Source organism: Epinephelus fuscoguttatus, linkage group LG20 (assembly GCF_011397635.1).
Source record: "Epinephelus fuscoguttatus linkage group LG20, E.fuscoguttatus.final_Chr_v1".
In the NCBI taxonomy this organism is placed as follows: Eukaryota; Metazoa; Chordata; class Actinopteri; order Perciformes; family Serranidae; genus Epinephelus; species Epinephelus fuscoguttatus.
In genome coordinates, this window is record NC_064771.1 from 12492985 (window position 1) to 12511488 (window position 18504).

Consider the following 18504-nt stretch of genomic DNA (forward strand, 5'->3'; position numbering starts at 1 on the left):
TTCATCTTGTGTAACAGCATTCCATGCTAGAATAACATTTATCCACAACAGATATGCAGCTTGGGTTAGTCAGTTGCAGTTAAGTAACTACGTTAAAAATTTATGTTGATGTAACTTTATTTACCTGTTTTCTGTCAGTTTCATGATGGTGGATGCTCTGGAGGAGAATGTAATGAAGGACATCCTCAGCATAGGACTGCAATAGGAAAAAAATTATCACACTTGTCATTCAGCAGCCCACACTGTTGGCAGTGCAGTAGAAAAATCCCCATGGATAAACCAGTTACTGATGATTTGTGCCAGGGACAAAATTCAACAGAATCTGGCCGGTGATTTCCCACCTTGCACAACATGTGAATAACATAAACACTTCTATGACATCTGAGATTAATTAGAAACATTGTGCTACACTATTTCTGCGAAAGCAAAATATTGTTTTCCTCAAACACAGAAAATAACTGGCAGCAACCCATCTTGTGCTGTCCTTTCATGCCAGACAAACAATGTAGAAGTCCTTTCATTTAAACAATAAATATCTCATCGTGGACAAACGACTGTGCTCCCTTTGAGGTCGCTCCAACAGGCTGTGTATGAAATGCTTCTTGCAGCTCAACATGCTAAGACACAAAGCGACACCATGCACAGATTGGTGCCAATATGCAGGATTTGAACCCTCTGTGCGTGACAATGACTCAAATGTTGGTGCTCAAACAACATCACTGGACCCTCAGATGTGGGGAAAAGTTTTTATTTTTGTTTACTGGTGAAATTTTATATTTAGAAAGGAATTACATGCATGTAAACATACACACATGCACAGCTATCTGAAGGAAAAAAAATGTGAGAGAAAGTAAGTGAAGGCAGATTTGGGCTGTTTGAAACGTCCTCATGTTTGTTTAAAACAGGAACTTAAAGGAGGGTTGGTTCTTTGCTATGGCTGAACCACAAAGCTCCAGGTGTTGTTGTGGCTTTCGAGTGGTATGGACAAAACAAAACCACCCACGAGCTGAAAGCCATCTGTTGAAATTTAGCATGTTAGTCTGTATTGTATTAAAATATAGTTCATATTATAGCCATGAGAGGATGCAAATACTTAAGTCATATTTACAGTCCCTTCATTTGCTTGAATAGTTACAAAATACAGGATGGCGCTCTAAAGGAGTAAGACTAATCTGACATCATATAAAAGTGACCATGTACACAATGGCTCATGATATTGAGTGTTTTGTCCATTAGCTTACAGTGAAATCTACCAGCAGTCTCTGTCACAGTCCAAAGGGACACTGATTCAGTAACATACTGACAGCCTACAGTCCACAACAGCTTGGGTACACACTCACAGATGTTTCGTTAAAAGGTGCAGTTTGAGTTTAATGTTGATGTTCACTGCAAAACATGCACTGGTTTGCATGTCTGACAAGTGTAATCAGTGTAGCTGGTGCTACAAAAACAAAAAAGGATGCAGATTATAGATAATTACATGAACCTTGATGACACGTAACCTTAACAGCCAATTTTCTCTGGGTTGCCTGGATTTAAAGATGTGTTTTCTGTCACTTGGATAAACTTTAAAGTCTGTTTGTTTAGTGTTGTCAGTTAGGGATAATTGTGCTGTGGTTTTTGTCAGCTTTGTCCTTCGGAAGCATCCGGTCCACATCGGTACGCCTGTGTAGACGCTTCGTGCCTTGTTGCGTTCTGTAGTGTGTCATCTAAAAATCACAATGCAACGACAGTGCGAGCTCCAGTCTAAGCGTTGCCGCTAGATGCGCTTTAACATGAAACACAACTGACCCCTTCTGTTTGGGTTCACTTCTGCTCTGGACAAACACAGCTTATCAGTTTGATGAAGTTCTAGCTAAACATGTCCATGTGTGAAGGCATATTCAAGACACTTCATCACCTCCTCATTCAGACACACATACCATTGTTTATGTTTTTTTATCCTTCTGTGCAGAGTTCTGCCATGTTTGTTTACTAGTGTGATCATGGAAACGCTCTGATTATGTCTTTATCGCACTCTTGAGGACTGATGTAATGCATAAGAGCACATGTTGAGTATACCCACCAGGGTTGCACATCAGTGCCTGCTGGGCCAGGCATTGTCATTTGCGTACTTGTGTGGACCATGTTCCTGCCCCAAGTCTGGAGAGACTGTAAAACCCGAGCTGACATCAGCTCAGCTACTGCAGAGACAGAGTGAAACATCAGCCTGAATGCTGAGTGACTTAGCATATGGCGAGCTGTCACTGTAAGGACAGATTTTATTTTACTTTACCGGGGTGACTATTGCATAACGTGTGCGTTTCGCTTCAGTGATCTACATCTCAGAGCTACAGGAAGTGGAGTACAACGGCAACAAGGCTGTTAAGTGTCTGGAGACCTGCATTCCGGTAGTGAAACCTTTCAAATGTTATAGTATACAGTTCACCTATGTAATTCAAGTTTTTCCTGCATATTTGATGGGTTTATTGTGTGTTAGCATGTATGTTTACATACCTGATTATTAAGTGCTTCTTACCTTTTGAATTTCTCAGCTAAATTCTCCACAAAGTAGTAGATTTCCTCCCAGTGATTCTTCACACTGCCAGACCTAGGACAAAAAATAATAATAGTCAGTTGTGTTCAACTGTCATGAATAATCATACAGGATTGAAAACATAATCGTAACAAGAGTAAGCAAAAGTAGCTCAATGCTCATCAAAATACAGCTAGCATAAAAACTGTGAAACACAGTTACCCTTAATCCGAGATTGTAGATATATTAAATGACTGTAGCAGTTGGAAAATATAATTTTTTACATAGATATGTGATTAAAACATTAATTGTTCAGCCAGAACTCAATCAAAACATCAGGACTTGTGCCATCTATCAGACACACACTACCTCCATATGGTAGAGCAGTTAAACAAGAAAAATACTGCTTTGTTAGCCAAAAACGACAAGGGGTAAAATCATTAGCGCCACAACACGAACAAGCTGTGATGTATTCTGGCCAAAAAACAACTTGTTACAGTAACTTAACAATCTGTTGCAAATAATAACAGAAAGTATTGTTTTTTGTTAATTTAACAAAAAGAAAATTACTTTTATTCCATAGTTGCCAATACCAACTAGAATGCTATTTAGCTGTCTAGCTAGGAACAGAAAGCAAATTCATCCTTTATCTGATACTAAACAATAGAGGGAAGGAAATTAAACCTAAGTTCCATAAAGAACATGGACCATCCTGTTAAAACAATTAGCCCGCACTATACGTCAGGGGCCTGTTGAGATAAAAGAGTCTGTAGCGTGGTCTGGCGTGTAATTTAGCACCCTCTTATATCCTGACTGAGGCCCTGAAGGCTGAGGAAACAGGTCCAGGTCTCCCCAGGGGAACCGCTATAAAACTGGACAAAAATAAAAACTCCCTATGGAGCTACCTTCATTTCCTCTGGGCAGACTGTGTGTATGTGTGTGTGTTTGTGGCAATTTTATTAAGTGGGAGCATTAAGGAAGGCTTCCGGCATGATGTGACCAGTCAGCAGGTCATCCGTTAGCAAACAAGGGAGCCAAAGAGATGACACATGGGAAATGAGCTAATTGACTGTGGTCAAACTAGAGGCCTGTTTAGAGGATGAGGCTTAACTTAGCATACAGTGCAAGGCTGACTCAATGTTATTCTAGGTGCCGACTAACTGATGTAACGGCATTAGACACACTGGGACTGGCCAGCATTGATGTGTTGCTATTTCCCTGTGTGGGACAGGAGATCAACACCATTTTTATCCACAGGGATTAGCTGGATTTCAATTTATTGGAGAGATTCCATTTACACAGAGTCCACTGAGGAGTCTTTACTCCTGTCAAAGTAAAACATATTAATCTGTTTTGTTGTACTTTGATTATTGACTGCAAGAAATTGTCAGTTTGAAATAGTGTGTATGGGAGTTAATGGGAAACAGACTAAACACTGTGTGACTGTTATCCTCGCTTACCTTGTAGTTGTATCAGTTCCCAGCACATTAGACATAATGAACATAACTAAGTGTTTCTGGCTTATGGGCTTTTCATGCCCCGGGCTAATGAGATAACATTTGTTCAGTAAATGAGATTACTACCAACAACGTTTATTTACTGTTCAATGTATTTTGATTATTTGGATATTTGAAGAGACGGGAACCGACAGATCCTTAGTCTCGTGGGTTGCTTTGGAAAGGAGCACCTGCTACACGGCCAAAACTTGAGATGGAAATGAATTGTGACTAATGTTATTTGCCTTGCAATTGAGTGTCTCGGAGGTTATACCCTATGGTGTTTTGTGTTATTGCTTGGCAGCAGAGGGGTAATTATTTGGCCAGGCTTGGGGAGGTAGATACAGCCAGGGAGCACCAGGGACTTTCCCATCATGCCTCAGTTATTCAGGGCTTTTTATCCTGCCAAAGTGGGCTCTAAATGCTCTATTTGGTAGACTAGACAATGTAAGATGAATACTGTGCGTTCTTATTCTACTTATCCCCAGTTTTCCGCTTTAAAGGGACAGTTCACCTCACTATCAAAAATATATATTCTTCCTCTTACCTGTAGTCAACCTAGATTGTTTTGGTGTGAGTTGCCAAATGTCTGCCTTCTCTAAAATATAATAGAACTAGATGGCACTCAGCTTGTGGTGCTCAAGGCACCAAAAAATACATTTGAAAAGCTCAACAGCAATGTCTCTTTCCAGAAATCATGACTTGGTTACTCAAAATAATCTACAAACCTTATTGTGAGCAGTTTCATGTGGGAACTATTTTCTTTCCACCGAAATACACCTGCCAACTGCATCATGAATGGCATCCTGCTCAGCTGAGCTCTAACTTTAGCTAGCACTTCCTTCTGTGTGGTGATACAGTTGACTGGTGCAGAGACAAAATAGTTCCAACATGAAACTGCTCACAACGAGGTCTATGGATTATTTTAAGTAACTGGCTTATGATTTCTGCAAAGACACATTGCTATTGAGTTTTTCAAAAGTTAACTTTTTGGCGCACTGAGCACCATTCCATTTTATTTCAAGAGAAGGCAGACATCTCTACAGCCCATATCTCCAACACTCTGCAACTCACTCCAACACAATCTTTACGTAATTCTGATTTTGGGAAGAACTGTCCCTTTACATAAGCAACAAAACAGCTTTTCACTGTCACATATAATACCTACAAGTTGTTGACAGAGCTATTAATCAGCCATTACTTTTGCAGATGTTGAACTTTCTGGCATCTAAAACCCAGAACAAACACTCTGCAGCTAGAAGCATTTCAAGGAGAATCAACACCAGCAACGGTAGCTGAGACAAGCTCACACTCAAACTTAGTCAACTTAAAATCCAAGAAAAGCAAGCACATTGATTGCTCAAAAGGCAGCAAGCTGCTGAAAAGAAAAGCAACTTTCTGAGTAAAAACAGTAGAGCACTGCAACTCAGCCAAAGCTAGAGGTTCAGGTTTGGGTTCCCTTGGGCCACCCGTGCTGGTGTTATCTGGACCCTGACTCCAAACACAATAAAAGCATCCCCAATAACATGTACTTATTATGTAAGTTTCAGTGTTTTTACTTGTCTAGTCAGAAACAAATGCTATGGCAACTAATCATCTTAGCTAAGCATTTTCTCAGTGTTATTGTTGATCTAATGACATGACTCGTCCCCCCACATCAAGGCTGACTGAGCAAAGAAAGTGGACAAGACCTTACAAGCTCAACAAAATCCGCCCAAAATATAAAAAGCTTGAGGTGGAGGAAGAGGGATGTTTAGCTTGGATGTACAACAAAATGTGCAACGCAAACAGAAACAGTCACACACACACATGCACGCACGCATGCACGTACGCACGCACGTACGCACGCATACACACACACACACACACACACACACACACACACACGGCCTCTGACCTGAAGGAATGGCAGGCGCCAATTTCTGTTGCAAATTGTTCCATTACAGCAACAGAGGAGGGGAAAAGAATAAGAGAGTCTGGTAAAACTCTCCTGCAGCTAACAGTCATGTAGAGGTGTGGAGATCATTTTTGAGTATTTATTTAACATAAGGGTGAATGTGAGGACTCCCACATTTGGTTTTCAGCTGCTTATCTTTATTTCTGAACCACAATGGCTCTTGTTTGCCTTGGAAGGATTCGATTGTCTGAGGTGGCTGCAGTCGTGGGATCGAGACCTAGCTTGCAGTTTCACTCACCTGTCCAAACAGCGTTGGGAAAGGAAGTGGGCCATTTCGTTCTATGATTCTTGAAGAAACTATTTTATGCGGTGTCTTTTTCCCCACTAAATCCTTTGATCTAATTTTAATGGTCTGAGTTGAGCCCTCGAGTTCAGTGGTTTGGGGTTTGGACGCAGAAATTAAAGGTTTTTGAGAGGTGAGGGGCGTTACGATTTGCCGACAAAGTGATCAAGCCCCAACAGCAGTTTGAAGTTATGTCACAGCAAATCGTCAAAGCCGGGCAACAGTGTTTTCTTGATTGGACAGATTCACTGAGCAAGATGAGGAGCATGTGTATGGCTGTAAGCCATCTGAGAACTGAGAGAAAAAGAAACAAAAGAGAAGATAAGGAAGGAAGGAGCAAGGGAAAGATAAAAAGCCTTATCAGTGAGATTACAGTGCATTCAGATGACTGGGAGTGAGATAATGTAAAAAATCTGCTGGCTCTGTGGCAAACTTTGTCTGCCAGAGGAAACATGCCGATGATTCGATGAAAACTTCAACTTAATAGCCAAGTTTCTCTCCAAGCTGCTTCAGTGCGCTTCAGCCAACACAGCTGGCACACAAAACAGCCCGAAGCTCCAACAGCACCAAACACCAAAGCAAGGTGTCAACAATTGATTAAATGTACTTTCACACCTAATCTGTTTGGTTCAGTTAAAACAAACTCAGGTCCATTAACAAGATTAATACTGGTCATTCATACCAGTGTGAAAGCTGTCAGTTAAACCCAGGTGTGGTTCAAACAACTGAAACTAAACTGTTTGAAAAGGTGGGTCTCGGTCCACTTCCAGACTGGCTCTGATGCGGTTCATTTGTGGTGTGAAAGCAAAAACAAACCAACCACTGGATTTCACCATAGCAGATGTAATTTTTCAATAGCTGAACCACCAATAAATCCATCTGCTGATCGTGAAATCTATTCAGGAAGCAATCTTAAAATGTATCTGTATAAGGCCATTTATGCAAGTCATTTGGTAACCAGGGTAACAAGTATGCACATCAGCGTGGGTATTTTCCCCGATTAAAAAGCTGCTGTGATTGTATCTGACTTTGTGTACTTTGTCAGTTCATTAAATCCATTTAAAAAAGTGTGACAGTGATCCCACAGTAAGTAAATAAAAAGTCAGTGTGAACAGGAACAGAACCAGAACTAAATGCAACAATGTAGCATTTGGTTTTCCTTGCATCCTCATACAATGGCATATATTATTTCTTACATATTAGTGACCCATGAATGGCCTTGTGATGTTACATGCATAATGTAGAGTTACATACTTAAAATAAAGGTCCGAAGGTTAAGTTTAAGAAAAGAAACATGGTTGTGTGTAGTCATATTACATACTGGACAAAAATTTACACATTAAATGTTATGTTACATAAGTTAAGTTTGGGAAAAGAAATATAATGATGGCATAGGTTGAAATAATCATAGTTCACTTGGTTTCACATGGTGCCAAAGTCCAGTTTCCTGGTGGAAAGTCCTATATGTGGTTGACCCATCCACCACCACAACCTGCCTCCTTACACAGTCTCTCCCTCTTTACTTTGTCTGCACATTTAATCTTCAACGTAATCAGGAAGACCGTGATTACATGGGTTTTACAAAAAATTGTGGTGCATTACTTATGCACGAACAGTGCCTAAGAATAACCTGAATATTTTCATTTTACCTCATTTTTACAGGGGACCACTGATCAGCATTACCACATCTAAAAAGCTGGGGTGCCCATGTGGCCTTGGGGTTTTAAGGAATGGATCATGAGCCACAGTGTTCCTGGTTCAGGTCTAGCTGAGGACCACTGTTGCATCTCTCTCCATCTTATCCCCTGTTATCTCTCTACTGTCAACTCTCCAACAAGGGCACAACGTGTCCTAAAAATACTGTACAGAATACCAAGAAGCTTACCAGTGACTAACAGTTGTGTTTTTGTGTTGATTTTACTTCTATGGAACCACTGACCAGTGTTGGTCTTGTCTGTTTGCATTTATCTTAGTCCAGATGCTGAACAAAATTTAAAACTATCCACGCTCTGTGGTAAAAATTGCCTCATTAATATGACATTAAGGAGTGTTTATGAGGTTTGGTTTGCTTAATCAACAGCCATTCAGCTATGATGTTGCAGCTGGCTCAATCAACTTCAACTCCACCCAGGCACCACTCGCCTGTTTTACCATCTTCATGGCTCTTGTTACTGACAAAGATGATGCTAGATGTTTTCTGCAGTTTGAGGTTATAATCACCTCTAAGTCATGTTGTCCTAAGTTAGTTTGAATACTAATTCCCTCTGCTGCTAGATCTGTATATCTACATGTAACATTCAGGGCAGTGATCTACTGTTTCCAATCGCTCTGGGCACAAAGGGAGGTAATACGCATCATTACTGTTCAGCGGTGCTAAACAGACCATGTCAAGAGGAGACAGGAATTCTGCTAGATGTCTCCCAGGGGTCTGAGAAGACCTGAAGGATACAAACATCTTCAGTCATTTTTAATAATGTCTTTTTCTGCTGACTGGATGATTTTTGCAAGGCTGGCTCTGCAGAAAACAGACAGAAACATAACAAGAAAAGTAAAGGACAACAAAATAGCAAAACAAGTAGGCTAATGCTTACTCTACATTTATGGTGATATTTTTAAAATACAGCTGGCGATGCCATGAAATACAACAGATGCAGAGCTGTGGATGTAATTTTTCTAACATTCCAGTCCTCCACTGGTTTCTATTAATTTCCATACAGTATGTAAATCAATTAGCTGACGCATTCTTCAGCTGTGCAACACATCTGTTGTGATGTTTCATTACATCGAATGCCAAGTCTGAATTAATGTTTGCCAGTGTTATATTAGTATTGCATAATACAGTTAAGTGAAGATTTATTTAAAAGGTACATTGCATTACCGCATAATAGAGCTGTACTTGACCAAAAATGATTTGTCCGACACCCTGTTAGCCTTAAAACAAATGTGTATTCTCCAAAAACACACCACACATTCTCCCAACCGAAGCACATGGCTAATTATTATGCACAATGACATCATTGGACCTTCCTAATATGGTGGAGGCATGACCCGCCTTGATCTTCCTCTCACTGGCCTACCCTGATATTCTTACCCAAACCCTCACCAATCCCACTCCTCATGGCTAAATCTAACCCACCCAACCAATGAAGGCAACATGTATAATTCCATGTAACAAATACATGATTGATTGATTGATTGATTGAGTACTAGCCAATCAGAGGGAGACTAGGGCGAACCAGGCCTTGGCCATACTAATGCTGCATTCCAGGCAAGTTTCTGAGCCCGTAAGTCACCACTTCAAGTCACGGCTCACAACTTCATTGCGTTCCAGGCAAATCACACCAAACTGTCAAACCAACATGGTGGACTATGCAGGGTTTATGTTTGTTTACGATCACTTCTATCACCAAAGGTGCCGGTTCCTTGCTCATTTGAGCGAAACAGGGGAGAAACGGCACATAAGGTCACAGATGCTATTATACTTTTTATTTTACGTTATCTGTGTGTTTGGAAACATATTTCGTATTGCTGCCATTGTTGTTTAGAAGGCTGTGTGACGTCAGAGAATGTAACTGGGAGTGCATCAATCTGATACGAGTTTAGGGTGGTAAGTTACAGCTTTGACGACTGTTGCAGTGCACTTTCACAGGTAGAAGGTTGTAAAAACACAGGTTACGGGTTACCTGGAATGCGCCATAAGGTCCGGTTATGTCGTTCTGCATACAGTAACAATTAGCCATGTGCTTCTATTTGGTAGAGTGCCACTCGAGAAAGGCCCTTTGGAGCAATGGCCATTTGATTTTGGGATACAGATCTGTTGTATAAATGTGCTTTCAGTGGGACATTTTTGGACCACTGGGGCTTTGGAATTACACGCCTTTGCAACAAATGACCGTCCCCATCAGTTTAGCATTTTAGACTGCTAATATTTGTTTATTTGTACCCACGTGGCAAAGCATATAAATTAAAACTGCTTCAGGGTGCCTTAAAAGTAGAAACATACAGACATGTTGTGCTAAGGGCCCTAAAGTGGCCATTTTGAAAAGTCTGAGAATTGTTTGCTATACCTGCAAACCTGTAACTCCAGCAAAGGATATTACAACTGAAGCATGTTTGATATCAAGTCTTCTTTAATTTCTCAACCAAGTCCCCTTTTAACTACCCAGCAAGCACTTCTCTCCCAGAGGGCAGCAGGATGACGGCATGTGGGAAAAAGCTCCATCGGTCAGAAATCTCAGAAGTGGCTCTCAGCTTCGTTTCTCACGGTTCAAAGTGTCGGAGAAGAAAAAATTGGAAAAAAAAAAATCCCAACTCCACTAAAGAGGCTGTCTGCCATTCCAGCTGGGCCTACCCACACCACCCCAGCCTGCAACCAATGATGGTGCTCCAATTTAACTGACTGGGCACAAGGATTTGTTTGTTTAAAACCACTAACCTACTTTTACAGCCATTGCAGAAGTCAAAGTCTTTACTGCGTGATTGCTGAGCTAATGCTGCATGTCTATTCCAAAACCGAGAGGAATTGTGTGGAAAAAAACAGTTGGATAACTAGCTGGTGGAGAGGCATGTGAGATGTGTCAAAAGATTCAGATTTTTCTTTTTCTGACTTTGTAATGAACTTTTTTTTGTCGATTAAGTCAGATTTTACCAGGTGTTCTGGATAAGCTTTAGAGTGACATTCATTCCCTTTAAAACCTATTGTTTTGTTTTTGTTCCTGGGGCACTTCACACAGCACGATCCCATTTAACAAGACATGTCTTCCTGCTGAAAACACTGAGGCTGCACGCTGAAAATGACAAAACACAGAGCGGGTGTCATTCCACAGCTAGAACGTATTCCACTGCGAGACATATCCAAAATATTTATGGACTGCAGCTGCAGTTTGGGCGTTGGGTCATGTTGCCTGAATCCTGGCAAGTCAGCGGAAAAACCAACCACTGTGCCAACTTGTGACAACATCAATAATAATAACAACAACGCTTTGCAGCCATTATTAGTGTTCTGAAAAACAAAGACAAGACAGAAATGACTGTGATTTGACCCAGGGCTACCAGAGATAGATTATTATTAATGGAAGCACTAAAGTCTTGAGAAAATACTGTATCACTATATATTTAAACAATGATACTGCAGTAACACCAAGTAGGGCAATGAGGAGTGTGGACTGAAGCGGTAATGGGAGTCTGGTGGAAACAAGATAAATGGAAAGAACCTGTGGAAAAGTGTCAGAAACCAGACAGAGACTGACACATAAGGAAAGAGGGAAAGATCACTTGTAAGAATACATGTATCTGTTCGCATGCCTGTTGATTTCATTATCTGTGAATTAATGAAACACTACTACAGGGTTAATTCTAATATTGTTAAACCATCCATGAATTCAACAGTGATAGCAATACTGTGCAATATACGCTTCTAATTTGTGCCCAGTCAACATAAACAACATGGTTAAATTCATTAAGAGGTGAGCATTTGACCCAAAGGTGAATTCCTTTATCTCCCATATGAACACACCCAAAACCATTCCTCTAGCTCTGTGTTCCATATAAAACAGCAAGCTGCGGCCCGCCTGCTCTGAATCAGCAGATATACATCCTCATTGAAACATATACGGCAGTAGGGCTTAAAGGTATACACGAAATCCAAATGACCACAGTGACTATTTTAAGGCCTATAGTTTCAGAATTTGATAGCTAAACTGACTGACAAGCAAATCTCCTCAAAACTTAGATTCCTAAAAATCCTTTCACTATGTAGGCGTCATGTCTCTGGAGTTCTGGGTGCGAAACTACCATTAGCCATTGACTGTTTTTGGTTGTATGCACACTTTTAGCAGAGTTAGGCTAGTGTTGCTTGAGGGACTGCAATGTCGATCTCTTGGTTGGTTGGTCCATCACTATGGGCCAGAACTAATGTCTGGAAAACTATCAGTTGAATTGCCATTACATTTTGTACAAACATTCATGGTTTCCAGTCGATGAATCCTGATAACTTCGGTGATCCTTTGATTTTTTTTCTAGCGCCATCATCAGGTCGAATTTTACTTGATGCTATCCATTGCTTTGTGATCATATATCAGTAAAACTTTCCCATCAGCCTCAGTTGTACTTTGTTTTAGTGCTGTTAGCAAGTGTTAGCATGCTAACACACTAACTGAAGATGGCTGAAATGGTAAACATTATACATGTTAAACATCAGCATATTAGCATGTCAATGTGAGCATGTTAGCATGCTGCGGTTAGCTTTTACAGGATGTCTAAAGATATCAGATGCTAAAATTTAATGGTTTTTAAGATCTATTCAGACATTTTTAACCAAATTTAAGACAGATTTTTGGACAAATCATCTTTGTTTTTATTCAAGGTAGGTATAAATGTTCAAATATATGTGAATTTTGCCAACGGGTAAATGCAAGTATAAAGTAAAACAACAACAAAGGCTTGAGAAATGTGGACTTTCATGCAGAGCAGCTTAACTGATTCTAACAAAACAAAATTAAAAGATGGATAAATGGATTTGGATCAAATGTTTGTGGCAGCTAAGGCCTCACAACTTCAAATTTAAGACCATTTAATGACTTTTAATGCCAATGCACTATAGTGGACTGAGTGCAGCCTCACAGAGCCAGTAGCATGGCTGCAGAGTTTTTAGTCTAGTTCCTCTGTGCCTTTATTTGGGCTAGAGGAGAAATCAGTTAATTGGTGCTGTATGTCTCATCCACCACAACACAGGGACATATTTGACATCGTAAACTGCAGATGACAGGGTGCGCCTATAGCAGGGTCATCCCTTTGTTCCCAGGGTCCTATATTTCCCATGGGCCTTTTCTAGCCTTATGTTGATTTGACAATGTGTCTCATGAGTAAAAAAAGACTGTTAAGGGCTGGCTTTGCAGTTTAAACTGCAAAAAAAAACAAAGGGATATGGACATTTCAAATGCAGTGTGAATGCTAAAAATCCATTCATTCACTGTGGAGATATTAATCTCTACATTCAAGAAATCTTGCCCACAAATAGGAAGACATAGGCTTAAAAGAGTAAATCATCAGTAGGCTGTCAGTTGAAGGCAGGTGATTTCAACATACTGACCCAGGGAAACATACACCGAACATTTGACCGAGGGAAAAACCATTAATGAGAACATAAAACCCTTTGAAAGGTCTCCCTGTGTGTCATATTAAGGAGGATTCTAGGACCATATATAGTTTTTTTTAATGTAACACCCTTGATTTATAATTTTTTTAGGTTGTCATTTGGTGGCTCTTGGTTTGGTTCAATGTGTCAGACTGTTTTTCCTCCTACTCAACCATCATATGTGTTGGCAGTCTCCCATTGACTCCACCAGCTGTGTCCTATTAGTTATTACTGTCTGTGTGCTAAAGTCACAGTTCAACACCTATGTGCTGCTGGGACTTGAGGGAACAACCAACCTGTACATTTATTTGGTTGCAAGCTTTTCATCCTGTCAGTGGTTGTTGTGTTGCTGCCTGTGATGCTTAATGGGTATTGTAACACCTCTACTTTCCTTTAGGATGTCATACATACCTCTGCAGGTCATTTAGCGATGAAGGATAGAGTGTCTCATTCAAGCCTAAGTTTTCCAAACCCAGTCCCAGATGTCCCAGATTCAAACTGGCAACCAACCATACAGGCATTAGCCACTTCCTCTACCCTTCAGACTGCAGCCACCCATCTCAGACAGCACTGTCCTACATGTTTGAGCTGTGCAGTGACATCATCTGCCCGAGTCTGCAATAAATGCCTTTGGAGTCAACTTTATGAGCCAACGCAGCAGTTATCTTTCCTCATTATTGTGAAGCTCACGATGCTACAACACAGTGCCCAAAGCGTGTTTCTCATTTTCAATCAAACAAACCAACTGCATCACCTTTACAGTTTGTCTATACATTTTCTTTCTACTTTAACACTACCTACCCCATCTGCAGACATAGTGTTGATATTGGACAAATCTGCTACACCCCTAATCATGTCTATTGATGATGAATGTTCAGTGCTAATGTTCTCTCTGTTGGGATGGCAATGTCAGTTGGTTGGTGCACCACTTTGATCCTGACTGAAATATCTCAATAAGACAACTGACATTCCCTTTAGCCTCAGTCGTACTTTGTGTAAGGTGCTAAAATGTTAACACACGATGAACTTGGTAAACAATACAGCTGCTAAACATCAGCATGTTAGCACTGTTACCTACATTAGCATTTAGCTCAAAGCACCACTGTGCCTAAGTCCAGTCCCACAGAACTGCTAGTCTTGTCAATTATTCCTACATTATCAACAAACAGCTGGTTAAAGCTTTACTTTTCACCTTGCTACATGAAAGGAGCTGCCAGCACAGGCAATTAACAATGATTTAAATTGTGTGCTACACAACTATCCAGTAAGGATGTACCTACAAGGGTACTGGGCTGATATTACAGCAGCTATTACTGATGAAAACAGCTTCAAAACAGCTTAAATGAGAGATACATAGCTAATAAGAGACATCCTCTGTGGCCATAGTATAAAAACTGTCAGCCTTGTTTTCCCCTCTGCTCAACCATAGTGCTCAATTCAGTTTTGTCCCAGTTCCCAGTCGCAAATTTCAACTGGAACGCCTCCTGAAGTCAAATCTTCAACTCAGAAGGTCAGAGAAACCCCACCAAACCTTACTGCAAAATCAAGTATGGCTGCTCTACCCATCAGCAGTGGTCAAAGCTGCAGTACTATACTGTTTATTAGCATTTATGTCTCATTTATCGTCCACAAAGTACTATCCAACCTCTGTCTGTGGAGATTTTGCTGCAGTGTTTGTATGTGCAAAATACTGTGTAATGCGGTGGATCAACTGGTATTGCTAACAATGGCTGACCTGGTTAGAAGTGGTATCACTAACAACATCTTGGTTTTCCGACTCAAATGTGAAGTCTCATCCATGCATTATTGCTCAGGATTACCCACTTGAAGGTGCGTCTTTTACTGATAAAGTGCATTTCTTAAGTCAATGGCGTTCAAAAGCAGCACCCTCTTTAGCATTGTTTACTATTGTGCTGTGCAGCAGTTGTTGGTAGTCAGCTACTCATCATCATGGGTTTTCAGGGAGTTGTTACAGCTTTGCTTGGCATCTACTGCCTATTGCTTGAAAAATGCAGATGGGATGACGGAGGAGGCTATTAAAAATATCACTAAACCACTGAACTGACAAATGTTGACCCCAAATACTCCCTGAATGATGTCAAAGCCCATATGATGTCACCGCAACCAGCTGGGATGCGGGCATGCTTTGATCCAACTTCGGAGATGGTCCATCTCTGGCACAACTCTGTGCATTTAAACTGGTAGAGGAAACCAAAAATCAATGGGGTATGATCCGGTGTGGCCAAAGTGCAGATGGAAAAGCCATATAAGTGACAAAAAGTGGTTATTTGTGTCTTAAATAGTTGAAGGATGTCAGCATTTCAGTACTCTGTATCCTCTGCTGAAGCTCCTTCTCAAACACTTCACGCCTTTTATATGAATCAAAAAGGGCAGAGAGTTCAGTCTCATAAAACCAACTCAGGCCTGAGGGATGAAGTTGCGTGGTGGTGGAGGCAGGTCTCTAATGAGCTTCCTCCCATTTGAAGTCCACAGCCCATGTCTAAACCATGTTAGTCACCCCCAGATTGGGCACCAAAGCACGCAGACCAGCTAACAATAGCATCTGACTTTGAAAAAAACAAAGAGGCTGTTTCCTTATTTGCAGCATGTGTCAGTGTTTACCGCAAAGCACAAGCCAAATGCAGCCCTCCACATCTGGGATGCAGTTCCATGTTTTGTGTCCACTTCGGCTCAGGAATCAAGAGCCAGGAATAATGTCAAAGGTGCTGTGAAGTTCAGTTGGTACAGCAAAGCACTTAAACTGTCACCAGACATTGACTCCCACTGGATGCCCTTTTGATAAAACCATCAATCCAGTGTCATTTAAAATATTATACGGTCAGAAGTGATGTTAATCTGTATGGGACGTCTCGTAGACAAACTCCCCCCTAAAAAACAGGCCTTTAAAGGTGCTGCGTGCAACATTTTGTTCTCCAAATTAAGACCACATTTTCCATAAATGTTGTTGCTTCCTGTCCTTTCCTGTTTCCCCTCCCCACTCCTGGCAGTGCTCCATTAATGCAAGGAGAAGGAGAAGAGCTGATACAGCAATATGCTTTAAGTCAAGGTTAAGCGAACTCAAGATATATAATTAAGCTGCAATAAAGTTCCTTATGGGGCAGAATTGTTCCCCAGTGGCTTCTGATGATGATGGTGTGTTTGGTTACAGTAATTATGGTTATATCTGCATCTCTAAAATGAATGCAACAATGAGGTAAGGCTGTTAAAATTCAACAAGTAGCCTTTAATTTGTGATTTCTGTATGGTATTATGTCAGAAAACACAAGTTAGTGCACTTGAATGTGTATGGACCGTACAGTAAGGGTACTGAAAGAGAAGCAGGCACTCAAGCGGCTTCTCCTGCTTTTCCTCTGACATTTTATTTTCTCCTCAGCTGAAGTCCAGCGCTAAGATGTCACACAACCACAACATTTTTCCTATGTGGGCGTACAGAGAGTGGAAATGAAAGAGTGCACGGTGAGCAGTCACTGAGTAAAGAGCATAAAAAAGTCCCTGAAGCACGAGTGGAATAAAAGAACAACCTCTCTTTAAGTTTGTCTTTTTAAGGAGAATAAGAAAACAAAGTGGAGAAGGAGGCTGGGGGTTTAAAATTGAGAAGAAAGAGAGATATAATTCTAGTTGCATCCAATTCGTCACCTCTCTTTTTGCTTATTCAGCAAACTGTCCTCCGCAAGTCAGCCTCCTTTCCAGCTTCATCGCGCGAGCGCACGCACGCGCCCGCACAGATGCAGCGGTGCTAACAAGCTAACTCAAAAAGCTAACTTTATCTACTTTTTTTTTTAACAACCACATTAAAGACTGAAACTTTGCTTTATTTAAGCCCATGTTAGGAAAAGCTGCCTGTTTTTAACCTCACTTAACAGCATGACCGGGCTAAAATAACACACCGCAATAAAGTTAATAGCAACATGAAAAGTTAATGCAGATGTTAGCTTATTTTCGGTGTTTTGCTAGCGTCTTTTACCACTGAAACTGCTGTAGGCTAGCAACCCAATGATATACTTATTATGTCGTTATGAATATAAAACAGTTCAAAGCTGTTTCCACTTACTTATCAAGCACAAAATACAGGTCAAAAGCGCCCTGACAGGAACTCTCCTCCTCCTCCTCGTCCGGCTGCTCCGGCTCGGCTCGTGCGGATGGAGAAGACAGCAAAAATAATCCGAATAAAACCAGAACAAGACGCATGTTCAACAGAAGTCTCGCCATAGTTTCTCCTCGAGGAAAAATAAAAGTTAATTCCTTTGTGGATAACAAGCAAAAAAAGCAAAAAAAGTTTGAGCGTCTTCTTACATCCCAGAGACAGTTATCTGATTAAAGAGGCAGAGATGCGACCGAGACAAAAGAAAAGGATGCAGGCGATGCTTCCACGTCTCTCTTAGTTTGAGCTCAGTAAACAATCATGGCCACCCGCATCCCGGTCAGAAAGCCAGCCGGAGAGATGCTTTCTCTCATTGGGGATGACTTAAAGATGAAAGTTTGGGATGTTTCAGAATCCACATGCAGTGAGTCGGAAAAAAAAGTTTTAAGAACAATCTTTGCAGAAACAAATCCAAACCTGCGTCAAAGGGGAGCTACAAATGATGGACTGGGTGGTTCCTAAAAAATATGGATAAAAGTTTCCTGTCAAAGTGACAAAAGAGGTCTGAAAAGGCTAAATGAAGCAGGATAATGCAGAGCAGTGTTGGCGCTGGAGGAACTGGGAGCCCAGGGGACAGACTTGGCTGAAATGGACCAGGTTTCATATTTCAAACTGAGGAGGAGAGAGAAAGAGTAAAAATGGGTCAAGATCCCATTTTGCGCCTCCCTCACGTGGCAGACTGGCGCATTTTGCGGAGAATCAGCGCAGAGCAGGATGGGATGTTAATTCTGAGGTGTCTCTGTTGAATGCTGAAGCACATTGACATAAATTAGTCTTACGACTTTAAACCAATGTGTGCATTTAGTTTAGTTTCCCAGCATTTTGTCCTCATTAATCACTGCAAGTTTGTTTTCTCTGCAGCTACCAGTTAATTACAGCAGCAGGAGTCATGAAGAGCAACATCCTCTATAATTACACCATCATAAACAAGAGGCTGTAATGTGGAAAATATATTT

At 40.9% G+C, this 18504-nt stretch overlaps 1 protein-coding gene across 1 annotated transcript in view; it reads right to left on the reverse strand.

Annotated features, from left to right (window-relative positions):
• Positions 1–18139, reverse strand: part of antxr1c (ANTXR cell adhesion molecule 1c) — a 51742-nt gene extending 33603 nt beyond the window's left edge. Inside the window, 3 exon segments of the mRNA XM_049563435.1 lie at positions 125–196; positions 2519–2590; positions 17459–18139. Of these exon segments, the coding sequence (XP_049419392.1) occupies positions 125–196; positions 2519–2590; positions 17459–17616 (302 nt within the window). The 5' untranslated portion in view covers positions 17617–18139.
• Positions 18140–18504: the final 365 nt, after the last annotated feature.